At 42.1% G+C, this 14,810-nt stretch overlaps 1 protein-coding gene across 4 annotated transcripts in view; it reads right to left on the reverse strand.

The window, feature by feature from the left end:
- myom3 (myomesin 3) overlaps positions 1 to 14,810 on the reverse strand; it is a 108,450-nt gene that overhangs the window by 36,260 nt on the left and 57,380 nt on the right. For all 4 annotated transcript variants that reach the window (XM_043717220.1, XM_043717219.1, XM_043717218.1 and 1 more), the window contains 7 exons: positions 11,855 to 12,042; positions 9,177 to 9,303; positions 7,294 to 7,472; positions 4,230 to 4,344; positions 2,671 to 2,827; positions 1,911 to 2,017; positions 1,780 to 1,824 (listed from right to left, as the gene is read on the reverse strand). In XM_043717220.1, coding sequence (XP_043573155.1) covers positions 1,780 to 1,824; positions 1,911 to 2,017; positions 2,671 to 2,827; positions 4,230 to 4,344; positions 7,294 to 7,472; positions 9,177 to 9,303; positions 11,855 to 12,042 — 918 coding nt within the window. The remainder of the gene's footprint in view (positions 1 to 1,779; positions 1,825 to 1,910; positions 2,018 to 2,670; positions 2,828 to 4,229; positions 4,345 to 7,293; positions 7,473 to 9,176; positions 9,304 to 11,854; positions 12,043 to 14,810) is intronic.

Here is a 14,810-nt window from a genome sequence, read left to right on the forward strand (position 1 = left end):
TAGGGAAAGAGGTGAATGTGTTAAAGGGGTGAATTAGGGAAGGAGGTGAATGTGTTAAAGGGGTGAATTAGGGAAGGAGGTGAATGTGTCAAAGAGGTGAATAGGGAAAGAGGTGAATGTGTTAAAGGGGTGAACAGGGAAAGAGGTGAATGGGTGGAAGGTATGCTTCGTCTTCTACCAGTTTATCAATCTCCAGCAATTGATGAGTTTTGCTTCCTTTGTCCCTAAACTAGAAAGAGCAGGTCTCTGTTACATTACTTCAGCTGTATTGCTGAACAAAGACACATTTAACTGAAGCATTCTGTGTTGTACTAAACAGGACAATTTGCAAGAAGTGCCAAAGTAAAGTTGGGAAACTTTTTATACCGTATCAAAGAGAGTGTTGATATGTTGGCAAGTGTTCTCTGATCGGTGGAAGCATTCCCATGGAGAAAGCACTTTTTCAGGATAATTATCAAGGTCAACTGATACACAAAGGAAGGACAGGGTAGCTCCAGTCCCAAGAACTCACATCTGTGCAATGTGGGAACTCCAGGATGCTTTCCGACCCCTGGATAGCCAATTGGAAATCAGCAACCTGAGGTCCAGTGTTAAAACGGTGAGCAGTGGTTGACCCTATGAAGGGCATTGGGAAGCTGAGAGCTATGTGGATGGTTATGGAGGTGACTGTGTAACTTAAGAGAGTACAGGAAGTGAGAGACAGCTGAATACCAGACAGTTGAGAAAGATCAGGCAAATGGTACAGAAGATACTGAGTGCATGGACTCTCCAAACAATAATCAGTTCAGAACACTGAGGAGAGGGATGGTTAATTAGGGAAGGGCATGACTCCATGGGATGTTCAGCTGCACAAGGAGCTACAAAGAAATCTGGAAGAGTCATTGCGATAAAAGTTTCAATCGTTAGGGAAATAGATTAGTGGGCCTGCAGCTGCAGACATGACTCTAGGCTAGTGTATTGGTTCCCTGATGCCAAGTCAAACATGTCACTGAGCGACTGTGGAGTGTCCTGAAGGCAGAGGATGAACTGTCAGTGGTTGTGAAATAGGGCTGAGGTTCTGCAGTCAGAAGATTGAGAATTAGGTAGAAAATTAGTAAGCTGGACCTCAAAAATAGTATTCTCCAGATTACTTCCAATGGCTAGAGGGAAGATTTCAGACCCTTGGGTCATTGGGACTGATTCTGGAGCACATGAGACCTGGGTGTGCTGGACAGGTCAGACATGAACATTCTGATGTTGACTGAGGGGTGGACACTTGTCCAGACACAGGGGCAAACTCCCAGGCTCATCTTTAAGATATTGCCATGAGGTCCTTTATGGGGTCCACCTGAGAGGGCAGTTTTACACCTTATTCAACAATTCTAACAATGTGTGAATTAGGGAAAGAGGTGAATGTGTTAAAGGGGTGAATAGGGAAGGAGGCTCATCTTTAAGATATTGCCATGAGGTCCTTTATGGGGTCCACCTGAGAGGGCAGTTTTACACCTTATTCAACAATTCTAACAATGTAGCACTCCTTCTGTCCTGCATTGGAGCTTCAGTGTAGGTCAAGCTTTAAGAACTCTAATGCCAAGGAGGTTAGATGGACGGCTGGAGTGTGGTGCCTAATGAAGCCAATTGCGCAGGTTCAATGCCTGTGCTGATCTTACCTTTTAGTACTATTGTTGTATAAATGATGATGAGTAACCCTCAAACAGCAGCACATTACAGGAATGATGATATTACTTACAATTTTCAACAACATAAGAGAAACCTTATAACAACAGAAGAAAAACTTACACGGGTTTCTTTTTTGATGGCTCAGTTTCTTTAGATTCTGCAACTCTGCAAAAAAAAGTTTTAAATCCTTACACCTAAAAATATTAAGGTAGGTTAGCTTGTTTTTCATAAGATTGGAGATAATAGTTTACCTTCATCTGTTAGAGTATGACTCGATGAAACTCCATCAGTTCCGGTTACAATGACAGAGTAAATACCCAAATCCTCTTCTGAAGGATCAATCAAGATCAGTTTAGATCTAGAAAAAGAGATTTCAGTTCACATTTCTCACCATCACTGTAAGGCAGTCTGTTAAGACAATTTTCTCTTTTAAGTGCGAGATTTAAACCAAGTTTTCCCTTTGAATTTCTTCTCATTGGGACAGTAAATGAATGGGACTTAGACACTTCTAACAAACGTTTTTATTCTCTGAGTATAGGGACCATTACCCAGTGATCCAGACAACGCTGGGAAATAATTTCAAAACTTAATCCCCATTTTTCTTTTCTCATCATTTTGTTTTCTTTTCTTGTGCAAAAAATTATTTTAAACCAAAAGGAATGTTCACACTTTAACATGAATGCTGCAAACATGAGGAAGTTGAAAATGGATAATTAAAGGAGGAGGTGATTACAAAGTGGAAAATAAAACTATTGGAACTTAAGATTTCCTTTTCAGTTTGCCAAAATGTGAGAATTATCATCATTAGCATTTTTTAGTAAAATTTTCTAATCCTGGATTGAGAATAGAGCAGACATAATTTATCACCCATTCAAGTATCCATCCCCCACCGGGTGATCTGAGGTCAAGGCTGTGGTAATAATGAGAGCCATGTAATTGCTGCATTGCAAATCGGGATCTATCTTGTTGCTCGTTTTGAGACTGAAATTCCAGAATGTTCCAGATTCTTACGTGTCTCCAGTTGTTTCAATCAGCACTCTCTCAGGGCTTGATATTTCTTCATAATCCTTGCACCAAATAAACTTTGATGTATCAACAGCCTCAGGGGTCTGCAAAGCCAGGAAAATATTCCCATCTTCATCGACACCGACATCAATCTCTGTGGTGCCTGTGGAAGTTAACAGATCTGCCTCATTTCATGTTTATACACAAGTTCCACTGATTCATTTATTAAATTTCATCAATAGCAAATAAAAGTGTATTACATGGTGACTTACAATTTAGCCTGGCGTGTTATTCTTGTAAATATGTGGATTAATACTAGCCTTGTTCCAGTAACAAGCTGGCTACACAGGGTTGCAACAATCTTTCAATTATGTGGCTCAGAATACCAATTGTTTTTATTCCAAATGAATAAATGCTAAAATTCTCATGATAGTTTTCCTGAAAACTTTAGGAGAGTAATCCCAATTGAAAGAAAAGTTTGCATTTGCGTAGTACCTTGCTACAGGACATCAAGTAGCACTTTACAGCTAATGATGTACTTTTGAAGTGTATTCACTGTCATAATGTAGGAAGTGCAATAACCAATTTGTGTATATCAAGATCCCATCCCATATGGTGATAATGTCAAGATAATCCGATGTTGTGGTGTTGATTGAGGGATTAATATAATTAAACTCAAGAAGGTTCAGAAAAGATTTGCCAGGATGTTGCCAGGTTTGAGTTATTAAAAACAGGCTGGATAGGCTGGGACTTTGTTCACTGGAGCATAGGTGATTGAGGGGTGACCTTGTAAAAGTTTATAAAATCGTGAGGAGCATAGATAGGGTGAACAGCAAAGGTCTTTTCTCTACGGTAAGAGAGTTCAAAACTAGGAGGCACATTTTTAAGGTGAGAGGAAAAAGATTTGAAAAGGACCTGAGAGACAATGTTTTTCCACAGCATGGAATAAACTGCCAGAGAACATGGTGGATACAGGCACAATTACATAGTTTAAAAGACTTTTGGACAAGTACATGAAGAGGGAAGATTTGTAGGGACATTGGCCAAGTACAGGGAAGTGGGACTAATTTAGTTTGGGAACATAGTCGACGTGGACTAGTTGCAACAAAGGGTCTGTTTCCATGCTGTATGAATCTATGACATTGTAGCTCTATGACACAAGGAAGAACTCCACAGGGCTTTTTACAACAGCACCATTGGATCAATTATATTCACTTAAAAGGGCAGGCAAGGCCTCAGTTTAGCAACAACAACTTATATTTATATAAAACTATTAATGTAATAAAATGTCCTAAAGCATTTCATTGGAGCATTATATGACACTAAGTCATGTAGAATACATCACAGGAGGCGACTGGAAACTTGATCAAAGAGACAGGTCTCAAGGAGCATCTTAAAGGAGGAAAGTGAAACAGAGAGTCAGTGAAATTTAGGAAAGCAGTTTCAGAGCCAGCAGCCAAAGGCACAACAACCAATGTTGGAGAAATCAACAGCTTTGCATCTTGGTTAACAGAACAAGCTTCAACAGTAATTAGTTTCTCTGGATATTCAGAAAGACACTGTACCTGGTCTAGTTTCTGTAAGAACAGGGTCAGATGGCAATGAGGGTAATCCAATTCCAGCTGAATTTAATGCCAACACACGGAAGGTGTAGGTTTGGCCTTCTTCCAAGTCAGAAATCTGATAAAATCGAATACAAACATGTGGGTCACATAAATTGCACTTTACATCCACTGGTGGATTGGGGAAAACTATTTCAACTGCTGAGGAGTCTTGGACTCTAGGTCATCATCTCCAATTTTCAGCCAGAACAGTCAGAGGTGAAATTAGGAAACACACAAAGAGGGTACAAGTTTGTAACTCACTTCTGGCTTTGGCAATCATTGTGAGATCTGATTATTAATTTTAAAATTTGTGGCTGGTAGTTTTTGTTGATCAAGTTAAGGGTGTGGGCAAAGTAGGATAGGTGTCAGAACTGCTTTGGTTGAATTGAAATATGGAAAAGGTTTGAAGGCTCACTTCCTTGGAGTGACCTACATTATCCTTTCTGCACAGATCCAGGGTTCCTGGGAGGTCTATCATACTCCCCCCTATACAAGTCTGCAAAGTCCTATGGTACTGTTCGTTCATTAGAGAGAGAAAAATGACCAGTTTTAAGTTCAACCTGTGAGCCAGCACTCCTCAGACAAGGGCTAACATTGAGAATGTGGGACCCTCAGGTAGGGCTGGAAGTTAGCCTACACTGGTGTCAGGCAGCATCACAAAGCAGCTGCCCAGTTAACTGAGCTAACCAACTGCCCATATCAAAGCTCAGTCACTGGACAGCTGCTGCAAAATCAGCTGGAAACGAGGTTTAAAATATATTTAAAAAGGGATTGCAAAACATATTTCATTTGTGATATTGCTGCAATCCCAGCACAATCAGAAGAATTGTTTTTTTTTGTGAAAATTTATGACAGAATAACTGACACAGAAGTAATCAGCCCCAAAGCTAAAATGAAGCAGAGTACTTGACAGTGACATATAAAATCTCAGCATGCAGAAAAACCTGCTCTGAAGGTCTTAGAACTGAGTATTCCAAATTCCAAAGCAGCTGTCATATTTATCTTTACTACTAAGCTCAAGTGCACACTTGCAAAGAAATAATATTAGACTTTAAAACTGGAAATGCAGTAAATTAGTCTTTTCTTTTTTATGCTGTAATTGCATCTAGACCTGTCAGTCCTTGCTTAGACTGGAGGCTTGTGGATGAGGATTATGTCTCGTAAGTAGATCATATTCTCCCTCAGGTTTCCCTCCTGGCTAATTTCCTCCTTAACATACTCAGTGACCAGGGCACAGACTGCATACAGTCAAATCAGATGTTACTCCAAGCTGTTTGCCTGTTCCACTCCTCTGGAAGTGAAACAGTGACCTTCTTAGCCAACTCTCCACTATAGTCAAATTCTCTCCGTTGTCTGAAATGCTGCCAAAAGCAGCAGATTCGATTCAGTGAAAGTGAATGAATCCTAATTAGCAGCAGGAGACCAGGCTGACGTTGGGAAGGTGGGATACTCTTTAAAATGCTCACCAAAGTCACAAGGAACCTGTTCACGTGAAAAATTAACAGATATAAAAAGTTGGTCACAATCCTGAAATGGTGAGTTAGAAGCTTTGTGATGTCATCTTGTATAATCTTAAAGCAACCCAGGCAGGCCAGGAGACATTGATCTACTTAAACTTATTGCATCACCATTCAACATGAATCCCATAGATGAGCGACCAAACTCCCTTTACCAGCTCTGCCCAATGTCCCTTAATACCACCAGACAGTAAGAAAATGATCAGTCTCAGATTTAAATTAAACTATTGATCAAACATCAATGGTCATTTGTGAAAGAAAATTCCAAACATTCACTTCCCTTTCTGAGAAGAAATGTCTCCTAACTTTACTCCCGATCTGGGTCTCACACCTGAATTCTGCCTCCTGGACCTAGACTCATCAGCCAACAGAAACAGCGTCCCCAAATTGACTCAATTTATTGTCCTTACAAATCGGACAAGTTATATGAGTCCTGAATACTTTGGGGCTTCCATTCCTCCCCCGACTTTACATATTTATTATTCCTTTCCTGCATAGCTGTGCACCATAATCTTTTCCTGAGTAAGAGGGCAGTTAATTTTTCTCATCAACATTTTTCAAAAACACTGATTTATGTTGCATTAATGTTAGTGAAACTTATTAACAGAAGACTTCCTGTTCCTCAGTCTCTGCTTTGGCATTCAACCAACAGTTAACATTGCGTGTGACAGTACGTGCAACAGTGTGTGAGACACCGTTCTGAGAATGAGTTAGAACATAGAACAGTACAGCACAGTACAGGCACCTTTGGCCCTTGATGTTGTGCTGGCCTTTTATCCTCCTCTAAGATCAGACGGAAGATAGTACAATGAAAGGTGTGTAGGTTAGTGCTTATCCAAGGTGTGCTTATCCAAGAGTCACATAAATGTCCCTAATGTCTCTGACTCTACTCCCACCGCTGGCAGTGCATTCCACACACCCAGCACTCTGTGTAAAGAGCCTAGCTCTGATATCTCCCCTAACCCTTTCTCCAATTACTTGAAAATTATGCCCCCTCATGATAGCCATATCCACCCTGGGAAAAGCTCTTTGGCTATCCACTCTATCTATGCCTCTCATCATCTTGTACACTTCTATCAAGTTGCTCTCACCCTTCTTCACTCCAATGAGAAAAGCTCTAGCTCCCCCAACCTTTCTTCATAAGACTTGCTCTCCAGTCCAGGCGGCATCCTGGTAAATCTCCTCTGTACCCTGCGTAAAGCTTCCACATCCTTTCTGTAATGAGGTAACCAGAACTGAACACAATATTCCAAGTGTTATCCGAGTCTCTCTATTCTACCACAGGGAAAATCACCTGACCTTCTCTTTTCACCACACTGATGGGGTTGATGAGACTGACATCTTAACATCCCATGGAATTGCTGAGGTTAAAATCCTGTGAATGTCATGGAGTCTCTTGAACAGAAAATGGCACCAGATTCATCTCATTCACATTGCTGGAGTAACACTGTGGCGCTGACAAGTCCCTCTGTTTAATAAGGAACAGACTCAGAAGATCATTTACCAACCCTCATGTGTGTTTTCGGCGTTGGCTCTTTATTTAAGGTTTTCCACTCTTCTGAATCAGCTTCACACATCTGCACAATGTAGCCAGTGACAGGGCCTGCCCCTGTGTATACTGGAGGCTGCCACAGAAGCACAAGCGAGGAGCTGCGTACTTCAGCAAATACCACATCGAAAGGTGGCCCTGTGGAAACAAGCTGCAAACTCACTTTGAACTTTCAAAAGCAATTTAACAATCACAAACAGGATGGCATGTGCAACTCGGGCAAGAAGAAGAGGGGCTTCCACTTTGATAAACCACATTCATTTTATATCATTCATGTAAATTTAACCAAGGGTCTCACATGTAACAGTGCTGGATATAGAAATGTAGAAACATAGGAAACAGGTACAGGAATAGGCCATTTGGCCCTTCAAGCCTGCATTACCATTTAATACAATCATGGTTGATCATGCAATCTCAGAATTCCATCCCCACCCTCTCCCCATACTCCTTGATTCCTTTAACCACAAGGGCCACATCCAGGTCCCTCTTGAACGTATCTAATGAACTGGTCCCATCAGCTTCCCGCTGGAGAGAATTCCACAGGTTCACAACTCTGAGTGAAGAAATTTTTCCTCATCTCAATCCTGAATGGCTTACCCCTTATTCTCAGACTCCGAGTGACTCCAAGTTCTGGACTTCTCCAACATTGGGAACATTATTCCCATATCTAGCCTGACCAGTTCCATCAGAATTTTATATGTTTCTGCGAGATCTCCCCCTCATTCTTCCAAATTCCAGTGAGTATAAGCCCAGTCGATCCAATCTTTCCTCATATGTCAGTCCTGCCATCCCAGGAATCAGTCTGGTGAACCTCCGCTGGGCTCCGTCAATAGCAGGAATGTCCTTCCTCAGACTGGGAGACCAAAACTGCACACAATACCCAAGGTGTGGCATCACCAAGGCCCTGTATAACTGCAATTGGACTTTCTTACTCGGATACTTAAATCCTGTCGCTTGAAGGAGGGCATGCCATTAGCTTTCGTCACGGTCTATTCTAGACTTCAACATGCATTAGGGAGCACTAAAGGGAAAAGTGAGTACATGTCTAATTAGATTGCACTTAGGATAAAGTATGAAGTGATAAAACAATAAAACCATAAGTAATAGGAATTGGAGTCTTGATAGGATCATAGTTCATCCAACATTTCTCAGTTTCACTTTTCTGACTTTCCTCATAACTCTTCATTGCCCTACTCAACATGAATCTATCTATAATGGCTTTAAATATACACAAGGTCTCTGCCCTCACAGCTCTCTTTGGAAAGGAATTCCAAAGACTCATGGTCCTCTGAGAGAAGAAATTCCTCCTCATCTCAGTCTTAAACTGGTGCCCCTTCATTCTGAGACTGTATCCCCAGTTCTAAGCTCTCCCAGGAGGGGAAACCTCCTCTCACCATTTACCCTGTTAAGCCCCTTTCAGAATCCTGCATGTTTCAATGGGATCACCTCTCATCCTTCTAAACTCAAGTGAGTAGAATCCCAACCTGTTTAACCTTAGCTCACAAGTCAAACCTCCCACAATGGGACCATCCAAGTGAACTTTCTTGGAACAGCCTCCTTAAATAATTAAGGATTATTGAAATAGTATTAAAATACTGCTGAAATAATCTTACATTATTTTTCTTATCTTCACTCACTTCTTTGTGAAGTGTATGAATCAATGCAGGATTAATATCAATGCTAATTAATGATCTGAACTTGTTCATTGCTTCTGATGCTGTAACTATCGAAGACCAGCTGACAGGGTGGTGAGTACAATATGGGGCAGAGCTTTCTGGGCTACTTATTGCATCAGCATTCTATTTTTTGAAGTTTAGCTTAAAAAGAGAGACAGCAACTCACCAGGCTCTGGCATAGTCCACTCTTCACATTTAAATTGGTCACTGGCTTCAGATGGTTGCCCAACACCAGCCCAGTTCATTGCAAAGGCACGGAATTGATAAAATGAACCTTCTGTTAAGTTTTGGATCTTCAGAGGAGAGAATATCAAATGTTAATCTCACAGGCATGCTGCAGTGCTCAATATCAAGTTCAATAATTTTAGGGCCTGAACTCCCCATATCCCTAGCCCCCTGCCACATACACCAGGCCTTGCTATCAGATAATCTGCCATTACACACTACCTATTGTCAGTCACTAACAATCTCCATTAACAGCTGTTCACCCACTCAGCCATTCCTTTGTCTGGGGTTTAGATCAGAGTGGTGCTGGAAAAGCACAGCAGGTCAGGAAGCATCCGAGGAGCAGGAAAATCGACATTTCAGACAAAAGCCCTTCATCATCATCTATTCCTGATGAAGGACTTTTGCCCGAAACGTCGATTTTCCTGCTCCTCGGATGCTGCCTGACCTGCTGTGCTTTTCCAGCGCCACTCTGACCTAAACTCTGGTTTCCGGCATCTGCAGTCCTCACTTTTGCCTAGTTGCTTTTAAATTTACTGCGAAGTCTCTTGCAAGGATGCCTACCTTGAAGAAGCTCTCCTCCTCTCTCTACAAGAATCTCAGTGAGTCTCTCTCTCACACTGCAACCCCCAGGTCATCTTCTCTACCCTGAAACTCTTCAACCATGTACTGAAACAGACTTGTACCACAGCCACATTTCTCAGTGCCTGCCTCAGTAATCAACTGATCCCACATGGACTCCAGACTACATTCAACCCAACACAGTTTGGAACCGAACTTCTCTATTCCTGATGAAGGGCGTTTGCCTGAAACATCGACTCTCCTGATCCTTGGATGCTGCCTGACCTGCTGTGCTTTTCCAGCACCATTCTGATCTAAACTCTGGTTTCCAGCATCTGCAGTCCTCACTTTTGCCTAGTTGATTCGCTCCTTTGTCTGTCCAACTGTTTTTCTCTCTCTCTTTGGGCTCTATCCTCACCTATTGCTTACTCCCAAATATCCCCACACCCACCAGCCTACCTTCTGCATATAAATTGACATTTTCCTAGCTGCCATCAGTTCTGACTAAGGGTCATCGGACCCAAAACATTTACTCTGATTTCTCTTCACAGATGTTGCCAGACATGCTGATCTTTTCCAACAATTTCTATTTTTGTTGATAATCTCAGCAGGTCTGGCAGCATCTGTGAAGAGAAATCAGAGTAAATGTTTTGGCTTTGGAGATCCTTCCCCAGAACAGTTTTTATCAAGTGTTATAGAGTCAGCGAGTCAGAGATGTACAGCATGGAAACAAACCCTTCAGACCAACCCGTCCATGCTGACCAGATATCCCAACTCAATCTAAACAGGAATTGCCCGCATATTCCAACAGTGGCCTAACCAATGCCCTGTATAGACGCAACATGACCTCTCAACTCCTGGACTCAATACTCCGACCAATAAAGGAAAGCATACCAAACGCCTTCTTCCCTATCCTATCTACCTGCAACTCCACTTTCAAGGAGCTATGAACCTGCACTCCAAGGTCTTTGTTCAACAACACTCCCTAGGACCTTGCCATTAAGTGTATAAGTCCTGCTAAGATTTGCTTTCCCAAAATGCAACACCTCACATTTATCTAAATTAAACTCCATCTGCCACTTCTCAGCCCATTGGCCCATCTGGTCAAGATCCCGTTGAAATCTGAGGTAACCCTCTTCGCTGTCCACTACACCTCCAATTTTGGTGTCATCTGCAAACTTACTAACTATACCTCTTATGCTCACATCCAAATCATTTATATAAATGATGAAAAGTAGTGGACCCAGCACCGATCCTTGTGGCACTCCACTGACCACCAGTCTGAAAAACAACCCTCTACCACCATCCTCTGTCTTCTACCTTTGAGTCAGTTCTGTATCCAAATGGTGAGTTCATTATTCTGTGGTACAAATTCAGGCAATTACTCTGGAATGAAGACTGTTCAAACTGAAGTCATTTTTAATTTTAAGGTTGATAGCATTACTCTTCAATTTTAACTAGGTACGCAAAGAAGTAAAGAATCATGGAGCTGATCTTTATTACATCATTACATATTCCTCCATCAATTCATTACCCTTTTCATCATTCTGGTCTATACAGATAACATACAATGAAGGATTGTCCCAGTATTTCCCACTCAATCTGTTTTACAGAAGTCCTTGTGACCACTCTGTCCATCTTAGTTTGAAAATGTCTGAACTTAGCTTTGCCCCGGCCCCAGGTTTCTGAGCAGAGTTTAGAAACTTTATCTCTTTTAGTAAACTCCCCATTTCGTGGTGTGGGTTATCACTGCATCATACGACAGGAGGCCTTTGCGAAGCTGAAGGAAGGGTTTCACTCCTTGATGAGGAACAAACCACATGCATTCAAGTGTTTAAATGCATGTTTAGTTGGTGCATTTCCCTGGACCAATCACATTTCACTTCTCATTTAATATTGCTGTTAATGTTAATCCATTTTATTGAAATCACTATCTTGGGAAAAGTGTAGAAACTAGTTAGAAATGCCCAGCCATCATGTTTATTTATCTCATTTTGACAAAACAAGGACATGAAATAAATTGAGGTTATACCTATAGCCTCATAATATCTAACATACCTTGTAAAGTTTTGTTTTGATAGGTTTAATATTAACTTCATGCCACTCAACATCTACCGCATCACAGAAATCCAGGAAATAGCCTAAAATCTCTGGTCCAATTGGAAATCTCGGTTCCTTCCAACTGATAACCATTTCATTCTTTCCAGAGGACAGCTGTGTCAGGCCATAAGGAGCTGATGGAAGAACTTCACAAGAAAATAAACACATTAGACAGAAGCACAGCAAAGATTATTAATCTTTCTAATGGAATTCCCTGCTGTACTAGTGATTCTATCTGACAATGTGTTGCTCTTCAAGGGAGTTATTCAATCTGCTCCTGCTACAACCTCCATTGGTATGCTAAACCAAAATCCAGCCTGCTTCTCAGTAAAGTCTTGCTTTCCTATGCCTTACCGGAAACTATCCTTCATGATTTGCGTTCAAAAGTCTGCTAGTTTAGTTATTCAATACCAAATCAAATATTCCTCACTTCTCTTCTACACCTCTGAGCTACAGTAATACACAATATTTTCTTTTTGCCTTCTTCTTTCCAATGAAAAGTCCCATGAACTTTGAATCGACCCTCTTATTTTATTCTCCAGTTACCTAATAAGCCAGTAGTTGTTCTGTACCTTGTTCAAATAATTCTTATTTATCCTGTAGTGTAGCTTTCAGAACAGCACAAACTACTTTAGTTGTATTCTCAACAATGTTGCCTGATAATCTTTGATCTGTACAAATTTGAAACTCAGGGGTCGGTCCTGAAGGCTGTAAGATCTGGGAAATGAGATGCTGTTCTTCCAGCTTGTATTGAGCCTTGTTAAAACACTGTGGCTCAGACAGAGAACGGTTAGCAGGGGAGCATGGTGTTATGATGACGTGGCAGGCAACTGGAAGCTTGGGGTAGTTTTTAACGTACAGAGTGGAGATGTTCCGCAAAGCGATTGCCCAATCTGTATTTTGTTTCACCAATGTAGAGGAGACGGCATGAGAATTGAATGCAGTTGACTAATTCCATCCATAACATTGTGTTGAACAATTTCAGAGGATGGACACCTTCCTCCATGTTTGTTACACACTCAACACCCCCAGGTCTCGTTCTGTAATGGGCTGCTCCCAGCATATCTAACGCATTTCCAATTAATCACATTTCTTGTTAGCACCCATTCAGCATTTATCTCTCTCTTGGCTTGTCATCAGCAATCCTTTTATCTGCTTCTCTCTCTGGAAACTGTCTGCATCTATTCCTCTCACTCCTTTCCCCACCCCACCCCCCTTCCCCCGCCCATTCCCTATCATCAGTATAAATACCATCTTTTCAGTTCTGATGAAGAGCCGCTGGACTTGAAATGTTAATCCTGTTTCTCTCCCGACAGATGCTGCCAAACCTGCTGAGATTCTCCAGCAATTTCTGTTTTTGTTCCATACTTCTTTGATTTGTTTATTGCTAACAATCCGATCTCCACTTGCTCAGAGTGTCTCCAGTAGGGGATCAATGACAATCAAAACAACAAGTAGGATTCCTCCATGCTCCTCTACGTAGGTGGCTTTGTATCACACGTGGACTTGGGAAGTTCCGGTAAACTTGAGGAGCTACACAAATTGTTGTTGTAGGTGTTCAAACTCAACGCCTTCTGGCTCAGTGGTGGGAATGCTAACACTAAGCCAAAGGCTTGCTTCAACAATGGGGCTAAGAGAGGGGACAGGGTAGTTCAGGGGCAGGGCAGCATGGTGGCTCAGTGGTTAGCACTGCTGCCTCACAGCACCAGGGTCCCAGGTTCGATTCCAGCCTCGGGCAACTGTGTGTGGAGTTTGCAAATTCTCCCCGTGTCTGCATGGGTTTCCTTCCACAGTCCAAAGATGTGCAGGTCAGGTGATTGGCCTGTAGTGTTAGGTGCATTAGTCAGGGGTAAATGTAGGGGAATGGGTCTGGGTCGGTTGCTCTTTGGAGGGTCGGTGTGGACTTGTTGGGCCAAAGGGCCTGTTTTCACACTGTAGGGAATCTAATCTAATCTAATTTAATAATGGCTTGCCAATTGTTCTTGCATTTGTTTAGAATCATAGTCATAGAGATGTACAGCTTGGAAACTGACCCTTCGGTCTAACCCATCCATGCCGACTAAATATCCTAATGCAATCTAGTCCCACCTGCCAGCACCTGGCCCATATCCCTCCAAACGCTTCCTGTTCCTATACTCATCCAGATGCCTCTTAAATGTTGCAATTGTACCAATCTTCACCACATCCTCTGGCAGCTCATTCCATACACGGCCACCCTCTGTATGAATAAGTTGCCCGGTAGGTCTCTTTTGTATCTTTCCTATCTTATCTTAAACCTAGGCCCTCTAGTTCTGGACTCCCCGATCCCAGGGAAAAGACTTTGCCTATTTACCCGAGCCATGCCCCTCATAATTTTGCAAACCTCTACAAGGTCACCCCTCAGCCTCCGATGCTCCAGGTAAAACAGCCCCAGTCTGTTCAGCCTCTCCCTATAGCTCAAATCCTCCAACCCTGGCAATATCCTTGTAAATCTTTTCTGAACCCTTTCAAGTTTCACAACATCTTTCCAATAGGAAGGAGAAAGTGAGGACTGCAGATGCTGGAGTACCTGAGTTGAAAAATATGGTGCTGGAAAAACACAGCAGGCCAGGCAGCATCCGAGGAGCAGGAGAATTGACATTTCGGGCATAAACCCTTCTTCAAGAATTCCTGAAGGGCTTATGCCCAAAATGTCGATTCTCCTGCTCCTTGGATGCTGCCTGGCCTGCTGTGTTTTTCCAGCACTACATTTTTCAACAATAGGAAGGAGACCAGAATTGCACACAATATATCAACTGTGGCCAAACCAATGTCCTGTAAAGCCGCAACATGACCTCTCAACCCCTGTACTCAATACTCTGACCAATAAAGGAAAGCATACCAAATGCCTCTTTCACTATCCTATCTACCTGCGACTCCACTTTCAAGGAGCTAT

Source organism: Chiloscyllium plagiosum, chromosome 27, assembly GCF_004010195.1.
Source record: "Chiloscyllium plagiosum isolate BGI_BamShark_2017 chromosome 27, ASM401019v2, whole genome shotgun sequence".
NCBI classification, from domain to species: domain Eukaryota; kingdom Metazoa; phylum Chordata; class Chondrichthyes; order Orectolobiformes; family Hemiscylliidae; genus Chiloscyllium; species Chiloscyllium plagiosum.